General features: G+C 27.3%; 2 protein-coding genes across 2 annotated transcripts; one reads left to right on the forward strand and one right to left on the reverse strand.

The window, feature by feature from the left end:
* Positions 1 to 8,185: 8,185 nt before the first annotated feature.
* LOC124918253 (non-specific lipid-transfer protein 1-like) lies at positions 8,186 to 8,545 on the reverse strand. The gene has a single exon (XM_047458454.1). It carries the CDS (start codon positions 8,543 to 8,545, stop codon positions 8,186 to 8,188), a length of 360 nt encoding a protein of 119 aa, XP_047314410.1.
* A 5,520-nt stretch (positions 8,546 to 14,065) lies between these two features.
* LOC124918254 (subtilisin-like protease SBT4.5) lies at positions 14,066 to 17,830 on the forward strand. The gene is made up of 8 exons (XM_047458456.1): positions 14,066 to 14,145; positions 14,851 to 14,931; positions 15,007 to 15,505; positions 15,675 to 15,769; positions 15,868 to 16,207; positions 16,345 to 16,561; positions 16,667 to 17,022; positions 17,636 to 17,830. Exons 1-8 carry the CDS (start codon positions 14,066 to 14,068, stop codon positions 17,828 to 17,830), a joined length of 1,863 nt encoding a protein of 620 aa, XP_047314412.1.
* Positions 17,831 to 18,261: the final 431 nt, after the last annotated feature.

Genomic DNA, 18,261 nt, shown 5'->3' on the forward strand with positions numbered 1-18,261 from the left:
CGACCCAAGTATCCAAATTAACCACAGCTCTCGACCCGGCAATCCGGACACTTTAAAAATTAGGCATCATTATATATATAGATTAGTTAGTTAAAAAGTTGAACTTATATTAATATTAAAACGTCCCGCGTTTATCAAATTTGGTGTTGAATTTAAAATATAAAGTCTTTGTAGCCTATTTGGTTAAAGAGTTGTACTTGTTTTGTTAGGTTGCAAGTTCGAAACATACCTCTAGCATTTTTAATTTTATTTTTAACCGTTTTAAATTTAAAAACGGGTCAACCCACAATCCGACCCAAGTATCCAAATTAACCACAGCTCTCGACCCGGCAATCCGGACACTTTAATAATTAAGCATCATTATATATATATAGATTAGTTAGTTAAAAAGTTGAACTTATATTAATATTAAAACGTCCCGCGTTTATTAAATTTGGTGTTGAATTTAAAATATAAAGTCTTTGTAGCCTAGTTGGTTAAAGAGTTGTATTTGTTTTGTTAGGTTGCAAGTTCGAAACATACCTCTAGTATTTTTAATTTTATTTTTAACCGTTTTAAATTTAAAAACGGGTCAACCCACAATCCGACCCAAGTATCCAAATTAACCACAGCTCTCGACCCGGCAATCCGGACACTTTAAAAATTAGGCATCATTATGTATATATATAGATTAGTTAGTTAAAAAGTTGAACTTATATTAATATTAAAACGTCCCGCGTTTATCAAATTTGGTGTTGAATTTAAAATATAAAGTCTTTGTAGCCTAGTTGGTTAAAGATTTGTACTTGTTTTGTTAGGTTGCAAGTTCGAAACATATCTCTAGCATTTTTAATTTTATTTTTAACCGTTTTAAATTTAAAAACGGGTCAACCCACAATCCGACCCAAGTATCCAAATTAACCACAGCTCTCGACCCGGCAATCCGGACACTTTAAAAATTAGGCATCATTATATATATATAGATTAGTTAGTTAAAAAGTTGAACTTATATTAATATTAAAACGTCCCGCGTTTATCAAATTTGGTGTTGAATTTAAAATATAAAGTCTTTGTAGCCTATTTGGTTAAAGAGTTGTACTTGTTTTGTTAGGTTGCAAGTTCGAAACATACCTCTAGCATTTTTAATTTTATTTTTAACCGTTTTAAATTTAAAAACGGGTCAACCCACAATCCGACCCAAGTATCCAAATTAACCACAGCTCTCGACCCGGCAATCCGGACACTTTAAAAATGAAGCATCATTATATATATATAGATTAGTTAGTTAAAAAGTTGAACTTATATTAATATTAAAACGTCCCGCGTTTATCAAATTTGGTGTTGAATTTAAAATATAAAGTCTTTGTAGCCTAGTTGGTTAAAGAGTTGTACTTGTTTTGTTAGGTTGCAGGTTCGAAACATACCTCTAGCATTTTTAATTTTATTTTTAACCGTTTTAAATTTAAAAACGGGTCAACCCACAATCCGACCCAAGTATCCAAATTAACCACAGCTCTCGACCCGGCAATCCGGACACTTTAAAAATTAGGCATCATTATATATATAGAGATTAGTTAGTTAAAAAGTTGAACTTATATTAATATTAAAACGTCCCGCGTTTATCAAATTTGGTGTTGAATTTAAAATATAAAGTCTTTGTAGCCTAGTTGGTTAAAGATTTGTACTTGTTTTGTTAGGTTGCAAGTTCGAAACATACCTCTAGCATTTTTAATTTTATTTTTAACCGTTTTAAATTTAAAAACGGGTCAACCCACAATCCGACCCAAGTATCCAAATTAACCACAGCTCTCGACCCGGCAATCCGGACACTTTAAAAATTAGGCATCATTATATATATAGAGATTAGTTAGTTAAAAAGTTGAACTTATATTAATATTAAAACGTCCCGCGTTTATCAAATTTGGTGTTGAATTTAAAATATAAAGTCTTTGTAGCCTAGTTGGTTAAAGATTTGTACTTGTTTTGTTAGGTTGCAAGTTCGAAACATACCTCTAGCATTTTTAATTTTATTTTTAACCGTTTTAAATTTAAAAACGGGTCAACCCACAATCCGACCCAAGTATCCAAATTAACCACAGCTCTCGACCCGGCAATCCGGACACTTTAAAAATTAGGCATCATTATATATATAGATTAGTTAGTTAAAAAGTTGAACTTATATTAATATTAAAACGTCCCGCGTTTATCAAATTTGGTGTTGAATTTAAAATATAAAGTCTTTGTAGCCTAGTTGGTTAAAGATTTGTACTTGTTTTGTTAGGTTGCAAGTTCGAAACATATCTCTAGCATTTTTAATTTTATTTTTAACCGTTTTAAATTTAAAAACGGGTCAACCCACAATCCGACCCAAGTATCCAAATTAACCACAGCTCTCGACCCGGCAATCCGGACACTTTAAAAATTAGGCATCATTATATATATATAGATTAGTTAGTTAAAAAGTTGAACTTATATTAATATTAAAACGTCCCGCGTTTATCAAATTTGGTGTTGAATTTAAAATATAAAGTCTTTGTAGCCTATTTGGTTAAAGAGTTGTACTTGTTTTGTTAGGTTGCAAGTTCGAAACATACCTCTAGCATTTTTAATTTTATTTTTAACCGTTTTAAATTTAAAAACGGGTCAACCCACAATCCGACCCAAGTATCCAAATTAACCACAGCTCTCGACCCGGCAATCCGGACACTTTAAAAATTAAGCATCATTATATATATAGATTAGTTAGTTAAAAAGTTGAAATTATATTAATATTAAAACGTCCCGCGTTTATCAAATTTGGTGTTGAATTTAAAATATAAAATCTTTGTAGCCTAGTTGGTTAAAGAGTTGTACTTGTTTTGTTAGGTTGCATGTTCGAAACATACCTCTAGCATTTTTAATTTTATTTTTAACCGTTTTAAATTTAAAAACGGGTCAACCCACAATCCGACCCAAGTATCCAAATTAACCACAGCTCTCGACCCGGCAATCCGGACACTTTAAAAATTAGGCATCATTATATATATAGAGATTAGTTAGTTAAAAAGTTGAACTTATATTAATATTAAAACGTCCCGCGTTTATCAAATTTGGTGTTGAATTTAAAATATAAAGTCTTTGTAGCCTAGTTGGTTAAAGATTTGTACTTGTTTTGTTAGGTTGCAAGTTCGAAACATACCTCTAGCATTTTTAATTTTATTTTTAACCGTTTTAAATTTAAAAACGGGTCAACCCACAATCCGACCCAAGTATCCAAATTAACCACAGCTCTCGACCCGGCAATCCGGACACTTTAAAAATTAGGCATCATTATATATATAGAGATTAGTTAGTTAAAAAGTTGAACTTATATTAATATTAAAACGTCCCGCGTTTATCAAATTTGGTGTTGAATTTAAAATATAAAGTCTTTGTAGCCTAGTTGGTTAAAGATTTGTACTTGTTTTGTTAGGTTGCAAGTTCGAAACATACCTCTAGCATTTTTAATTTTATTTTTAACCGTTTTAAATTTAAAAACGGGTCAACCCACAATCCGACCCAAGTATCCAAATTAACCACAGCTCTCGACCCGGCAATCCGGACACTTTAAAAATTAGGCATCATTATATATATATAGATTAGTTAGTTAAAAAGTTGAACTTATATTAATATTAAAACGTCCCGCGTTTATCAAATTTGGTGTTGAATTTAAAATATAAAGTCTTTGTAGCCTATTCTGTTAAAGAGTTGTACTTGTTTTGTTAGGTTGCAAGTTCGAAACATACCTCTAGCATTTTTAATTTTATTTTTAACCGTTTTAAATTTAAAAACGGGTCAACCCACAATCCGACCCAAGTATCCAAATTAACCACAGCTCTCGACCCGGCAATCCGGACACTTTAAAAATTAAGCATCATTATATATATATAGATTAGTTAGTTAAAAAGTTGAACTTATATTAATATTAAAACGTCCCGCGTTTATCAAATTTGGTGTTGAATTTAAAATATAAAGTCTTTGTAGCCTAGTTGGTTAAAGAGTTGTACTTGTTTTGTTAGGTTGCAAGTTCGAAACATACCTCTAGCATTTTTAATTTTATTTTTAACCGTTTTAAATTTAAAAACGGGTCAACCCACAATCCGACCCAAGTATCCAAATTAATCACAACTCTCGACCCGGCAATCCAGACACTTTAAAAATTAAGCATCATTATATATATATAGATTAGTTAGTTAAAAAGTTGAATTTATATTAATATTAAAACGTCCCGCGTTTATCAAATTTGGTGTTGAATTTAAAATATAAAGTCTTTGTAGCCTAGTTGGTTAAAGAGTTGTATTTGTTTTGTTAGGTTGCAAGTTCGAAACATACCTCTAGCATTTTTAATTTTATTTTTAACCGTTTTAAATTTAAAAACGGGTCAACCCACAATCCGACCCAAGTATCCAAATTAACCACAGCTCTCGACCCGGCAATCCGGACACTTTAAAAATTAAGCATCATTATATATATATAGATGTGAGGAAATTATGTACAACTTGAATACATTAAATATACAATAACTACATGCAACCTTTAAAAAAAACAATTATTTTTATTTTATTACATCCGTCAAACTAAAAAAAACAAGAGGTTGTTTAATGTGGGGATTAGAAAAACAATCTTGGTTATTTTTGTGAAACATTATTTGATTAGTCTAAAAAGTAATAATTTGTATAAATTATTTAAAATAATTGCACTTGAAAATAAATATTACATTATTTATATTTGTTATCAACCCCTAATTGAAACTTTTAGTTTGAAAATGTCATAATTTTTTAAAAAATAATATAGGAAAAAAGCTCACTTAGACGTATGTACTTGTACAACTAGCTCATTTAGACGTATATATGTACTAATAAAATGTCATTTAAACATACGTACTATCAAAAATTGGCTCATTTAGTCTATTTTAGTAACTATAGTTAATTTTTATTTTTTAATTTATAATTTTTTAATTAAATATTAATATATTTTTTCTCTCCTTTTTTACATTAATTAAACCAGATAATTTATTTCATTTTTAATTTTTTTTTTATATTAGGTTTTTTTTATTTCATCTACATTTTTTTTATCAGTTTTTATTTCTCATAAATCTTAAATTCTTATTTTTGAAAAAACTTTAACAACTTATTTATGAATTTTATGTTTTACTATAATATTTTTTTTAAAATTTGTTCTTATTTAATTTAATATGAACAAAAATAAAATTAATAATTTTTTATTTAATTTTTATTCATAACTTATAGTAATAGTAAGTAACATTGTTTTGTCTAACATTTGATTAGTATTAATTGTTGAAAGTATAATCATTGAGACCAACAATTTTAAAATAATTAATAATTAATGTTAATATAAGAAAAAATATATAAAATTAATAACGAATGCCCATATATATATATAATAAAATTAAAATAATCAATAATAAATACTAATATAAAAAAATCATTTTTGAAAAGACAAAAATAAAGGATTCATTTATTAATGGAAAATGATAAGAGAGAAAATATATTATTATTTAATTAATAAATATATAAATTAAAAAATAAAAATTAACCATATTTATTAAAAGAGGCTAAATGAGCCAATTTTTGATAGTACGTAGGTTTAAATGAATTTTTATTAGTACATACGAGTTTAAAAGAGCTAGTTGCACAAATACATGCATCTAATCAAGCTTTTTTTTCAATAATATATATATATTATGTTTCAAACAATATTACAAATTTAAGTTAGACATGAATTCCTTCTTTAGTCAATATATTATTGCATGCATTGGTTTTACTTTCATTTGGTTTGGTTAAGATATACTAATATTTTGATAATATAGTACATATTAAATTTTAATAGATTCAATGATTCATATAAGAAAATAAGAATAAAAATAAGAACTTTGATTTTAATATATACAATCTTTAAATGTAATGAACTACTTTTTTTTTGAGTTGAAGGTCAATATATTGATTTTCCGAGAACTTTTCATAATTGTGGTGTAGACAAACTTTTTAGTAATAATCCAACTATTTTAAGTATTGTAATATTTTTTTCATTTTTTGGGATGAAGATATATGTACTAATCAAACAATTTTATTTTTATTTTATATATAACAATGTTTTTTAATTGTTGAGATAAACTCAACAAACAAAAAAAAAATCTTATTTTTAAGTTATTTTTTAAATTATCAAAATATAAAAACTTGAACTCATACATAATTTCAGAACATAAGTTCATATATTATTAGCTATATTATGATATCTATATTATTTAAAAAAATAAATTAATATAGAAAATTAGTATATATGACACCCCATATTAAAGACTCTCTCCGATTTAAGATATTCTAAGTAGGGATTGAGAATATTATTTAATTTACTAACTTTAATTGAATTTAAAATTTTTGTATATTCAATGGTATTATAAAACTGTGGATTCACTAGTGTTAGCCTTAATCTTTTGGGATTTTTAAATAACTCAACCTAATCAAATATCGTTTACTCTCCTTTTATAATTTTTTTATCATCATATATTAATATTCTTTAAAAATTACCACAAACTATTTTTTTTTTAAAATAACCCACAAATTATTGAATAATTCATTGCACTACCTACCATACAATGCAAGTCATTACTCTGAATTTAGCTACTCATCATGAAATGTTTTTCATAATTTTCATCTATTGGACTTAGACAAATCATAATATTGAAAAGAAAAAAAAAATCTGAAAAGGAAATGCTAAAAAGAAAGAATAAAGATAACAATACTTAATTAAAAAATCCAAAGCAGAATAACATAACAAACAATACTTTAATTAAACTTCAAACAATATTTAATTAAAAATCAGTAAGTACTTAATAGGCCATTAAAAATCCAAACCACACACTTAATAGATACTAATTACAACTAGCATTTAGCCCGTGCATTTGCACGAGTAATAATATAAAAAATCGTGAAAAAAATTACGGATAACATTTTTAATTTTATTTTTAATCGTTTTAAATTTATGGGTGGGTCAACACATAATCCGACCCAAGTATCCATTTACTCAACATCATTATATATTAGTTAGTTAAAAAGTTGAACTTATATTAATATTAAAACGTCCCGCATTTATCAAATTTGGTGTTTGAATTTAATATATAAAGTCTTTGTAGCCTAGTTGGTTAAAGAGTTGTACTTGTTTTGTTAGGTTGCAAGTTCGAAACATACCTCTAGCATTTTTAATTTTATTTTTAACCGTTTTAAATTTAAAAACGGGTAAACCCACAATCCGACCCAAGTATCCAAATTAACCACAGCTCTCGACCCGGCAATCCGGACACTTTAAAAATTAAGCATCATTATATATATATATATATATATATATATATATATATATATATAGATTAGTTAGTTAAAAAGTTGAACTTATATTAATGTTAAAACGTCCCGCGTTTATCAAATTTGGTGTTGAATTTAAAATATAAAGTCTTTGTAGCCTAGTTGGTTAAAGAGTTGTACTTATTTTGTTAGGTTGCAAGTTCGAAACATACCTCTAGCATTTTTAATTTTATTTTTAACCGTTTTAAATTTAAAAACGGGTAAACCCACAATCCGACCCAAGTATCCAAATTAACCACAGCTCTCGACCCGGCAATCCGGACACTTTAAAAATTAAGCATCATTATATATATATATATAGATTAGTTAGTTAAAAAGTTGAACTTATATTAATGTTAAAACGTCCCGCGTTTATCAAATTTGGTGTTGAATTTAAAATATAAAGTCTTTGTAGCCTAGTTGGTTAAAGAGTTGTATTTGTTTTGTTAGGTTGCAAGTTCGAAACATACCTCTAGCATTTTTAATTTTATTTTTAACCGTTTTAAATTTAAAACGGGTAAACCCACAATCCGACCCAAGTATCCAAATTAACCACAGCTCTCGACCCGGCAATCCGGACACTTTAAAAATTAAGCATCATTATATATATATATTAACCCACACATAGACAGATAAAAGTAATTAATTAAAGCAAATATAATTAAGAGCCCTTCGTTACATGACTTGATGAAGAGGATGGATGATGATATGATAAGGCTTAATCCTCCTCCTGATCAAGACATGAAAGAAAATAAAATCATTTAATGATAAGAAAGAAGATAAAAAAAATCATATAATAAAATTAATACGACTTACCTGAAACAATTGTATCACTTGCAAACGGCATTTGGCTCAAACCTAAGGTACATGAGGTCACACATGGTTGGAAGTGCCTTAGCATGAGCCAAATTAAGACCGGAGACGGATCGGAGGCCATCCCTGAGGCAAACGCACAGTCGCTGCCTATTTTCTTTTGCAGCCGCAATGGAATCCAACTTCCTCACAGCGCTGCAGCATAGGTTGCCCGGGGTCGGCACATTGTGATTGAGAAGATACTGTTCGCAGGGTGCCATCATCAGTCGTCCAATTGGACATGAAATATTGGCACCCTCGTGATCAGCTGCACCGGTCGACCACGCCATTAATAAGACCAGGAGGGTCATGCTCGACATTCCAATCTTAGCCGCCATCTGTTATTACAAAATAAATAAATCTTAATTAGCTTAGTGTTCTTAATTGTTGTTGTTTTTCTTTTTCTTCTTCTTCACAATAATACTCTAGTCTAGACGATGGTATTTATATCAATGTTTTAATTTAGCTCTGTTTGTTTACTTTTTCTTTTCTTTTTTATTTGAAGTCTTTACATCTTATTTAATATTATTATTATTATTATTATTAATTATTAATTACTACCAACTGTCTGCAGGTGGGGGCAAAGCCAATTAATAATGTCCCTGGTTAATGTACATTTTGTTTATGGATAATACTTACCATATATATTTAACTATTGTGAAAGAGTACTTGTTATCCTTACAGTGGGTACTGGGGTATGTGAGTTTTTAATTATCTAGTTTGAAAAATAACTATTTTTTCAAAAATAAGTCACAACAAGATTTTACCAAAAGACTTATAAAATTTAAAAAAACCCAAAGATCAAACAAATTCTAAGAGTGATCTTGTTCTTTTCTCTCAATCACTATCTTTTATTAAATTATCCTATATATCACTTAATTCTCATCAATTAAAAAATAAAAATAAAAAAATAAAAACTATAACCTCTTTGTGACTCTAACCATTTTCAACTTACAGTGGCTGGGTAGATGAGTTTTAATTATTTTCCTAATTAGTTAGAGAGACTATCATTCAATTGTAATATTTTATTTTTTCATTATCAACATATTTAGTGGTCCTATAAAATACTCACTCTACCTTCAATTAATTTTGCTTTTATTTGTTCTGGTCAATTCTTAACTACCTACTTGGTGGAAAAACGGCCTTATTTGGTTTATAATTATTTTGATTAACTAGGATATTTATTTCTATTTTTTTTTTAAATTCAGTTTATAATTATATATTAGATTAAACAATCTTTCATAGTTATAATTTCTAAGCTATTTAAAAAAAAATATCATGCAATAATTAAAAAAATATTATGCAAGAATTAAAAGTGATAACTGATATTAACTCATAACCACCTCTCTCTTTCTAATTACCTATTTAAAGAATCATACACTAATTTGAATTTCATAGTACATTTTATTTTTAATAAAAACTTACCATATTTAAATATTGTGGAACAGTGATTATCCTTGCAGTGGGGTACGTGTGTTTTAATTATTTTGAAGGAGTTTCATTCAATTTTAATTGTAATTTATTTTTTCACTAATAAATACAACTTGGAAATATTATATAATTATTTCACCTTATATCAGGAATCAAAATATTTAAACTAAATGATTAGAAGATAAACAAGGATCGATCATCCCTATATATCTAGCTAGCTAAATTCAACCAAGTATATATTGGTAATTTATAAAATCAAAGCCAATTTATTTATATTATTGCATGCTTTGGGATTCAATTTATATTAGGAAATTTACTCCCATTGTCCTTTGCAGCAAGTTAGTTAATAATGTGTCATTTATTAGACTAGACATAAATTTTGCACTCACTATTGCAATTTATTGATTGATAAAATCTTACCATTTAAAGATAAAATGAGTACATTTTGATTTAGTGTGATTTCATATTAAACACAAAGTTTTTTTTTTCTATTAAATTTAAACTTAAACCCTTCAAATCAATGTGAATATGATGTTATTAGAAAGTTTTAAAGTAAATATTAGGATCAAACTAGACTTATAATTAAGTGAATGCAAAGGCGATCCAAGTTTTTTTTATTGTAATTTTTACAATGTCATATATATAGTAATTTTGTGATTAATTAACATGGTGATTTTAAATTTTACAATTTTAAGTAATTCATTAAATGAAGTTATATTACCAAGTTTGGTATTGAATGACAATAAATTAATTTTATTATAATCATAATCTTCATATATATGTATTTTTGTAAGAACTTATATTATAATTAGTACTATTAGCATTTTTTAAATTCCAATAGTAACTGAATTAAAAATATGTCAAAACTAAGGGGATATTTTTATAAGAAAAATATTATGCAACAATTTAAGGAACAATGTGACTTAAAATTATTTATTTTTAAGAATTCATTAGTTTAGGTCAGAAAAAATAGCTTTTCCATCTGGGCGTGATCGTCGGAGGAAGACAGTGAATTTATAATTAACCATTTAAATTGGAAAAAAAACAAAATATTAAAAAAGTAATTAAAATATGTATTTCAGAAAAGCTCATAACGCAAATCACCGTCAATTTTTTTTTTTTAAGAATTGTCCTTGACAATTGGCTCACATAATGTGGTGAGAGTCGTGAGACCATTTTGTGTCACTTGTTAATCATTAGAAAATTGCTAGTCACCCTCTAATTATTTTGATTGTTCATATTTATCCTTTAAATTAATTTTCAAAATAAATCGGCCCTTCAATTTTTAAAAAGTCACAAATAACCCTTTTATTAACTTTTTAGTTAAACATAACGGGTTAAGTTTACAATATTTTTTTTATATATTATCTTTAATAATTAATTTTTATATTTATATAATTATTAAATTTATTTATATATATATATTATTTATATCTATACATATCTATCCTTAAATTATTTAATTTTTTTCGATAATGGTCATTTCTTTTCTCATTATTCCTTTCAAATTTCTTGAACCTATCATTTATCTAAAATGAATTAAATTTATAATTAAAATATCAAAATAATTATAACATTACTTTATTCTTTATTATATTTAGTTCAAAAGAAATTCAAATAAGGTAAAAAAAAATTGATTTAACCGACATTGATCCATTGTGTCTAATGCCACGTCCCACCGAGATTCAGGTAGGTCGGAAATTGAATCTCTCTTTCTCATCTTTTGAAATTGCTGATTCTCCACGGAAACCAAAACGCCGACAAAAAAATAGATTTGCGTCCACTGACGGTTTTACTCTCTCTATTTATTATATATATATATATAGAATTTATATATTAAAGATATTTAATAATTATATAAATATATAAATATGAAAATTAATAATAAAAGATATATATAATATTATATATATATAAGCGATTTAATAATTATATATATAAAATAAAATAAAATAGTTAAAGATAACATTAAAAAAAATAAAATTAAGCTTAACCCGTTATGTTTAGCCAAAAAGTTAACGGAAGGCCATTGATAACTTTTCTAAAAGTTGAATGGGCGATTTGTTTTAAAAATTAATTTAAGAGCTAAAAATGAGCGATCAAAATAATTAGAGGGTTATTTAGGTAATTTTTCCTAATATTTAGGTAATTTTCCCTAATATTATATATATATATATATATATATATATATATATATATATATGATATTTTAATTCTGATTGAATTAGATATTCAATTATATTTCAATTTCTTTTATTATTATTTTTTTTTGTTAGACGATAATTTTGACATTTATTTGTTCACCTATAATACTCACTCAAAATCATTCTATATTTTGATATTTATAAAATCAAAATATAAAAAAATACTATAAGAGAACTTAAGATTTTTTTATTACAATTTAGATAAAATTTGAAAATAATTAAATTATTATTTTAAATTTATGATAATAAAATTTTACGATTTTCTAATTTTTATAAAAATTTGAAGAAAAGAGTGTAATTTATATTTTTAAATTCCAAACGAAAAATTAATATTTATTTAAATAAAATGAATGAATTGTTATAATTAATTTTATTGAGTTTTAAAAAAAATTCTATTCTCAAAATAAAAGAAATTTTGGGCTTTGATTCGGCCTGACTGTTTATTCAAATTGATTTGTTTGGATTTGTCTTTGGATCCAGATCCCAAAACATAATTCACAATAATAAAGAAATATATAATATTTAGATGTGTTGTTTTCATTTGGGCCGGGATTTAAATTAACTTCCTTAATCATTTTTTTTTTTCAAACTTTTTACCACCATATTTAAATTTGAAATATATTTAAAATCATTAGATAATTGTAAACTCGTCTAATATAAAATTTATTTATAAACGCACTTTATTCCACTTCAATGAAGTTAACATCACTTTTATTTACATTGTAAATAAAAATGAAGCAAACGCGGTTCAAGTTTCACCTCTATTTACATTGTGAATGAGTGTGAAACAATTTTCACTCAATTGCGTTTTTTCAGGTTTAATCCGAAAAAAAACGGTGGTATTTCTGTGATCCAAATTTCTATTTATTTATTTTTTTAAATAAAAGAACAGTAAAAAAGGGAATACGCTTTCTTAAAGATGGCTCAATGTTTGTCATTTGAACTGATATTTTGGGTGCATATGATAAAACTAAAAATTAAATGTAAATTGGTTAACTGTAAAAAATAAATATTGAATGGACGAAATAAAAATATCTTAAATTCAATTAAGTTGATACATAAGTTGATTTGATAAGACGTGAACTCGAAAAACTATTTAGCGGAAATTTCTCTATAACCAAATGCTTCACATGATAAGACACGGAAGATAGTTAACCTTTTTTTGAAAGCCGGTAAAAATATCAATTAACCCTTATATTTTTGTTAGCATTTATTTAATTAGTTATAAAATTATATTCAAACAATTATTATATATTATTAATATTTATAAACTAAAATTAATATGACATTTTTATTTAATAAAAAAAATTGTTTGAAACTAATATTGTATTTATACTTGATATTTTAAATTTATTCCAAAAAAAAAAATAGACTTACTGTAATTCAATAATTCAAAATGGCTTGATTAAAAAAGTGAAAAGTTACTTGAAGAAGGTAACATAAGTGGAAAATATTAAAGAAAATAATTTATTCAATATCTCAAACGATGCAAAATAATGAAGGAGATGAAAAATTATCCTTTTTGTATCAGATTGGGAAGATCCACTGCACAAGGTAATTTAAAATCAAATAAAATTGTGGGAGAAAATTTTGCATTTTTATATTTATAAAATCTCTTTATTGGTTTATTAAAAAATTATTGATTCCTAAAATCAAATTTTGAAATATATGGACATATATTCCTTGTTTAATTTATACCATTATGGTAAGAAATCAATAAAATGATAATTAACTTTAATTTCTTTAATTAACTTGGAAAAGAAGTAAATGAAATAGTATATATTGATTGGGAGTTTTCTAATCTAGAAAAATTATTATTGTAATATTTAATAAAATTTAAATCATTATTAGTAATATCATTAATTATTATTTTATTATTGTTAGTAAAATCATTTTGTAAAAGCACAAACAATTATTTCTTTATACAAGTATTAGCTATCCATTATTTAACGGATTTAAAATAAATTGACTAATAATATTGCTTGAAACTCGTAAAAAGATAGATAATTTTATTATGACGAGATCTTGTGTTAAACATCTGTTATACATTATTCAAATATTTTTTTATATTTTCTATGATTGATTCGTCTTTTGAATATATGGAAGATCAACGAGGTGTATAGATTCTCTTATGTTTCTATCGTATATTATTATGCACAGATTATTTTAATGTCAACCATATAAATTATATTAAAATAATTTTGTAAGGTACACATCGTTTATATGGGAAGTCTTTCGGAAGGAGAATATCTAGCTCGTTCCAACCATATTAGCATGATCCAAGATATAGGCCATAGTAAAATGTATATGGTTAATTTATTGCATTTTTTAAAATTATTTTTCCATTATGTGTACTAGCTATAATGTGTTAGTGTGTTAATTGAAATTATTCTTTATATTGATTTATGAATTGAAATGTTTTGGCTTGTTTGTCAATTTTAAAAAAAATGTTATTTATTAAATACTTATAGATTTAATTAATATCTTTATATATTAAACAAAAGAAATATTGATTAATTGTAATATAATCCTAAAAAACAGGTTTGTATGTAAACTCACGTATCATACCAATAGATCATAAATATTTGTTGTGTTTAAGATGTCTATAAAACATTATTATTATTATTATTATTATTATTATTATTGACATTCAACTCATATGTCCATATTGCAATATATTGCAATAGTATTGTTGGGAAAGTATTGTTGAGAAGTTATAAAAGAAGTTTTAATGGTTTTGTTGCAAATCTCAACTCACAAGAAGTGTTCAAGAAATGTAGGTATTTTTATTTAAATGCTATGATATATCTAGTTAAGTAATTTACCTTATAAACTTCTATTTCTATCATTACATACAGCCACAAAAGGGGTTGTATTTGTTTTCAAAAGACAACAACTGCAAATTCAGACCACACGATTCTTGGGATTATATTTCACTAAATGTTTGGAGAAATCCGATTATTGAGAGTGATATTATAATTGGACACTTTGACGGTGGTGTCACATAGTTTTTCCGACCATGGTTTAGGCCCTGTTCCTAAAAGATGGAAGGGTGTTTGTGCTGGTGGAAAAGACTTCATATGTAACAGGTACTTTTTTCTTTTATTTATTTCAATATATTTTGTAATCATTAATTTATTAAAAATGTATATATATTAATATAGAAAAATAATTGGAGCGAGATATTATGCCGATAACCCAGAACATAAGTCTGCAAGGGATATTAATGGACATGGGACTCACACAGCCTCTACAGCAATCGGAAGGGTTTTGAAAAACACCAGTTTTTTTGGTATAGCAAATGGAACTGCTAGAGGAGGCGTTCCGACGGCAAGAATTGATGTGTATAGAGTGTGTTCAGCAGCTTGTAAAAGTGATTTTATTTTAGCTGCATTTGATGATGCAATTGCCGACAAAGTTGACATTATTACCATTTCTGTTGGTGCTAATTTTCCACAACCAAAGTTGAGTAATGATGTGATTTCTATTGGATCGTTTCATGCAATAGAACAAGGTATTTTAACTGTAAATTCGGCGGGAAATGAAGGAAGATTCGGGTTTGGAACGACAGAAAGCTTTGCGCCATGGGTTTTCACAGTAGCCGCAAGTACCGACAGAACACTAAAAAACAAGCTTATCCTTGGAAATGGTAAAACACTCATGGTACGTAATAAGTATATATGTATAAAAGTAATTCGTGAAAATGTGTTGGTATTTTAGTTAAATGAAAATTTAGTACATGTACATCTGTATATTTATTATAACTAAATGTGAGATGTTTACAATTATCATACTAATAATATTAATATGTTTTCATGATTGATTGATTCAGAGTACTACCGTGAATGCTTTTGATATGAGCAACAACACAAATTTGGTGTATGGAACATGTGTCGGCGGCCTTAGATGCAATGAATCAAGTGCCATGTAATTAAATTTCACATTTATATTATTATTGATATAAATATATAAATGCTTCTTATATAATTAATAATATTTCTTTCTTAAATCTGGATAATATATAGGCAATGCATGCCCGATTGTGTAGATCCTCACTTGGTAAAGGGAAAAATCATAGTATGCGATTCTTTCGAAACATCTATGTTTTCAGCTGTTTCAACTGCAGAAAGTGTCGGTGCAAGCGGGGTTGTTCTTCGAACAAATGAAACATCAGTTTACGGGGTTGTAGCTCTACCCACAGCAATATTGAATGACTCTAGCTTCCTGTATCTTACGTCTTACCTCAATTCCAAGACGGTGCACATGGGACGCATAACGAAGAGTGAGATGGTTGAGAATAATACTCCTTTAATCGCTTCTTATTCGAGCAGAGGACCTAACAGAATTTTTCCAGAAATTTTGAAGGTATATAATTATACAAGAATGGATCTAGTTAATTTGTTATCACTTGTTGATCACATAAAAATTCAACTGTCATTAGTTTTATTGTGCAATATCTAATCATATATATATATATAATATTGTTCTTCTATACCTTACAGCCAGATATAACCGCACCAGGCACATATATTTTAGCGGCATTTCTTCAATCATCGAATCCTTCGTCCACATCAGATTCTAAAACATTCAAGACTAATTACACCTTCATGACTGGAACTTCCATGACATGTCCACATGTTGCTGGTGTAGTAGCTTACGTGAAATCAAAACATCCTGATTGGTCTTTTTCCGCCATCAAATCTTCACTCATGACTTCTGGTAAATAATTAATAATTTCAGTAATTTAAATTTAATTTGCATTTAACAAATATTAAAATGATTAATGATTGGTCATGTCTATTTGATTGAATGACTTGTTTGTAGCTTGGAATATGAATTCAAATTACAATTTAGACAATGAACTTGGTCACGGAGCAGGGAAGGTTGATCCAGTGAAAGCTCTAAATCATGGGCTTGTGTATGAGACATCTATAGACGACTATAACAAAATGTTTTGTAGTCTCGGCTCAGAAGGTGATAAATTGATAAAAATGTTCAAAGGAAAAAATAAGTGTACAAAAGGGGTTCCAACATCATCTCCAAAAGATCTCAATTATCCAACAATGACTACATCGGTGCATAAGAACTCAACTTTCACCGTAAAATTCTCGAGAGTTGTCACAAATGTTGGAAATAGTAACTCTACATATCACGCAGAAACCGTTACGGGTGATAGCATGGTCTATATTAGTGTGGAGCCAAGCATCCTCTCTTTTGTTAATCTGAAAGAGAAAAAATCATTTTTGGTGACCGTTAGTGGAGAATGGTTAAACCAAAATCATATTTCATGTTCTTTAATCTGGTCGGATGGCACTCAAAGAGTTAGAAGCCCAATTCTCTTGTATGAGTCATCACTGATTTGATTTATGTAAACGAATATATTATCCGGTAACTTGAATAAAAGATTTATGATATGTTTCAATTTGATATCTTATTTATAATTCTCATCCTTAACCAAAATCACATGTACACGTTCTTTAATATGGTTTCATATCATATCATAGAGAGTTAGAAGCTCAATTATCTTGTATTTGACATCAATGGTTTGATTAATTAATAGAAGGATTAAATGAAAATAAGAATTTAGATAAATGAATTAAATGTAATTTCATTCAAATAAATATAAATTCATACAAAATTCAAATGTAAATTTTTGGTAAAATTTAATGTCAATAGATAAGAAGATGCAATGTCAATGTATAAGATTGAATGTCAATAGTCTATAAATGCCAAGAGTTTAGAAATGTGACAACCGTTGAATGAATTAATCCTCTGCGTTAATTGCGGCGACAGTACGTTCTTGTACCCGAATCTCAGAGGAATCTCGTCGAGTTTTTGGATCATCAATCGGGGTCAGAGGTGAAATTACAGTTATTGGAGTGGCCAAGAGAAGAGGGCGAACCTAGAGAATTTCCGGTTGATAGTTTAGCCTATACAGAGATGGGTAAAAAGACCTCAAAGGAAGCTTGCTTAATCGTCCACTTTTAATTCCTCAGACAAGACAATCGATACCTACTATCAAATCTGGAATGGAACTATACCATCTTGAAGACCATCGAATTGCCAGCCATTGATCGAGGTAAGAAGATAAACCCGTTGGATTGACAAATGAATTTATTGTGATGATTTAATTTCTAACTATATATATCTCTCATTAGAACTCTTAATATATCTCTTGTCTCATTAATCTAATTATCTCTCTAGAACTCGAAAAGCCTTTTTTTGCTTCTTGAGTGTTTTACGAGTTGTTCACTCAATCGAATGTTCTTCGAGTACTTGACTCGTTGAATTTTTGTTGAAACTCGATGATCGATTCATGTACTTTGTCAAGTTTCCTGCTTAGTGATTCTCGTGTTGAATAACTACTAGATTCGTTGTATCCTAAGAGAAAAATATCTGCGATAAACTCCAGCACAAGG

The sequence above is a fragment of the Impatiens glandulifera genome, unplaced genomic scaffold (genome assembly GCF_907164915.1).
Source record: "Impatiens glandulifera unplaced genomic scaffold, dImpGla2.1, whole genome shotgun sequence".
NCBI lineage: Eukaryota > Viridiplantae > Streptophyta > Magnoliopsida > Ericales > Balsaminaceae > Impatiens > Impatiens glandulifera.

Excerpts from the sequence above, each read along its gene's own strand:
- LOC124918254 (XM_047458456.1), top strand. The coding sequence starts at position 14,066 with ATGGGAAGTCTTTCGGAAGGAGAATATCTAGCTCGTTCCAACCATATT. Across the intron at positions 16,562-16,666 it reads ATCTTCACTCATGACTTCTG|CTTGGAATATGAATTCAAAT; the intron begins GTAAATAATTAA and ends ACTTGTTTGTAG. Across the intron at positions 17,023-17,635 it reads CCGTTACGGGTGATAGCATG|TACGTTCTTGTACCCGAATC; the intron begins GTCTATATTAGT and ends TTGCGGCGACAG.
- LOC124918253 (XM_047458454.1), bottom strand. The coding sequence starts at position 8,545 with ATGGCGGCTAAGATTGGAATGTCGAGCATGACCCTCCTGGTCTTATTA.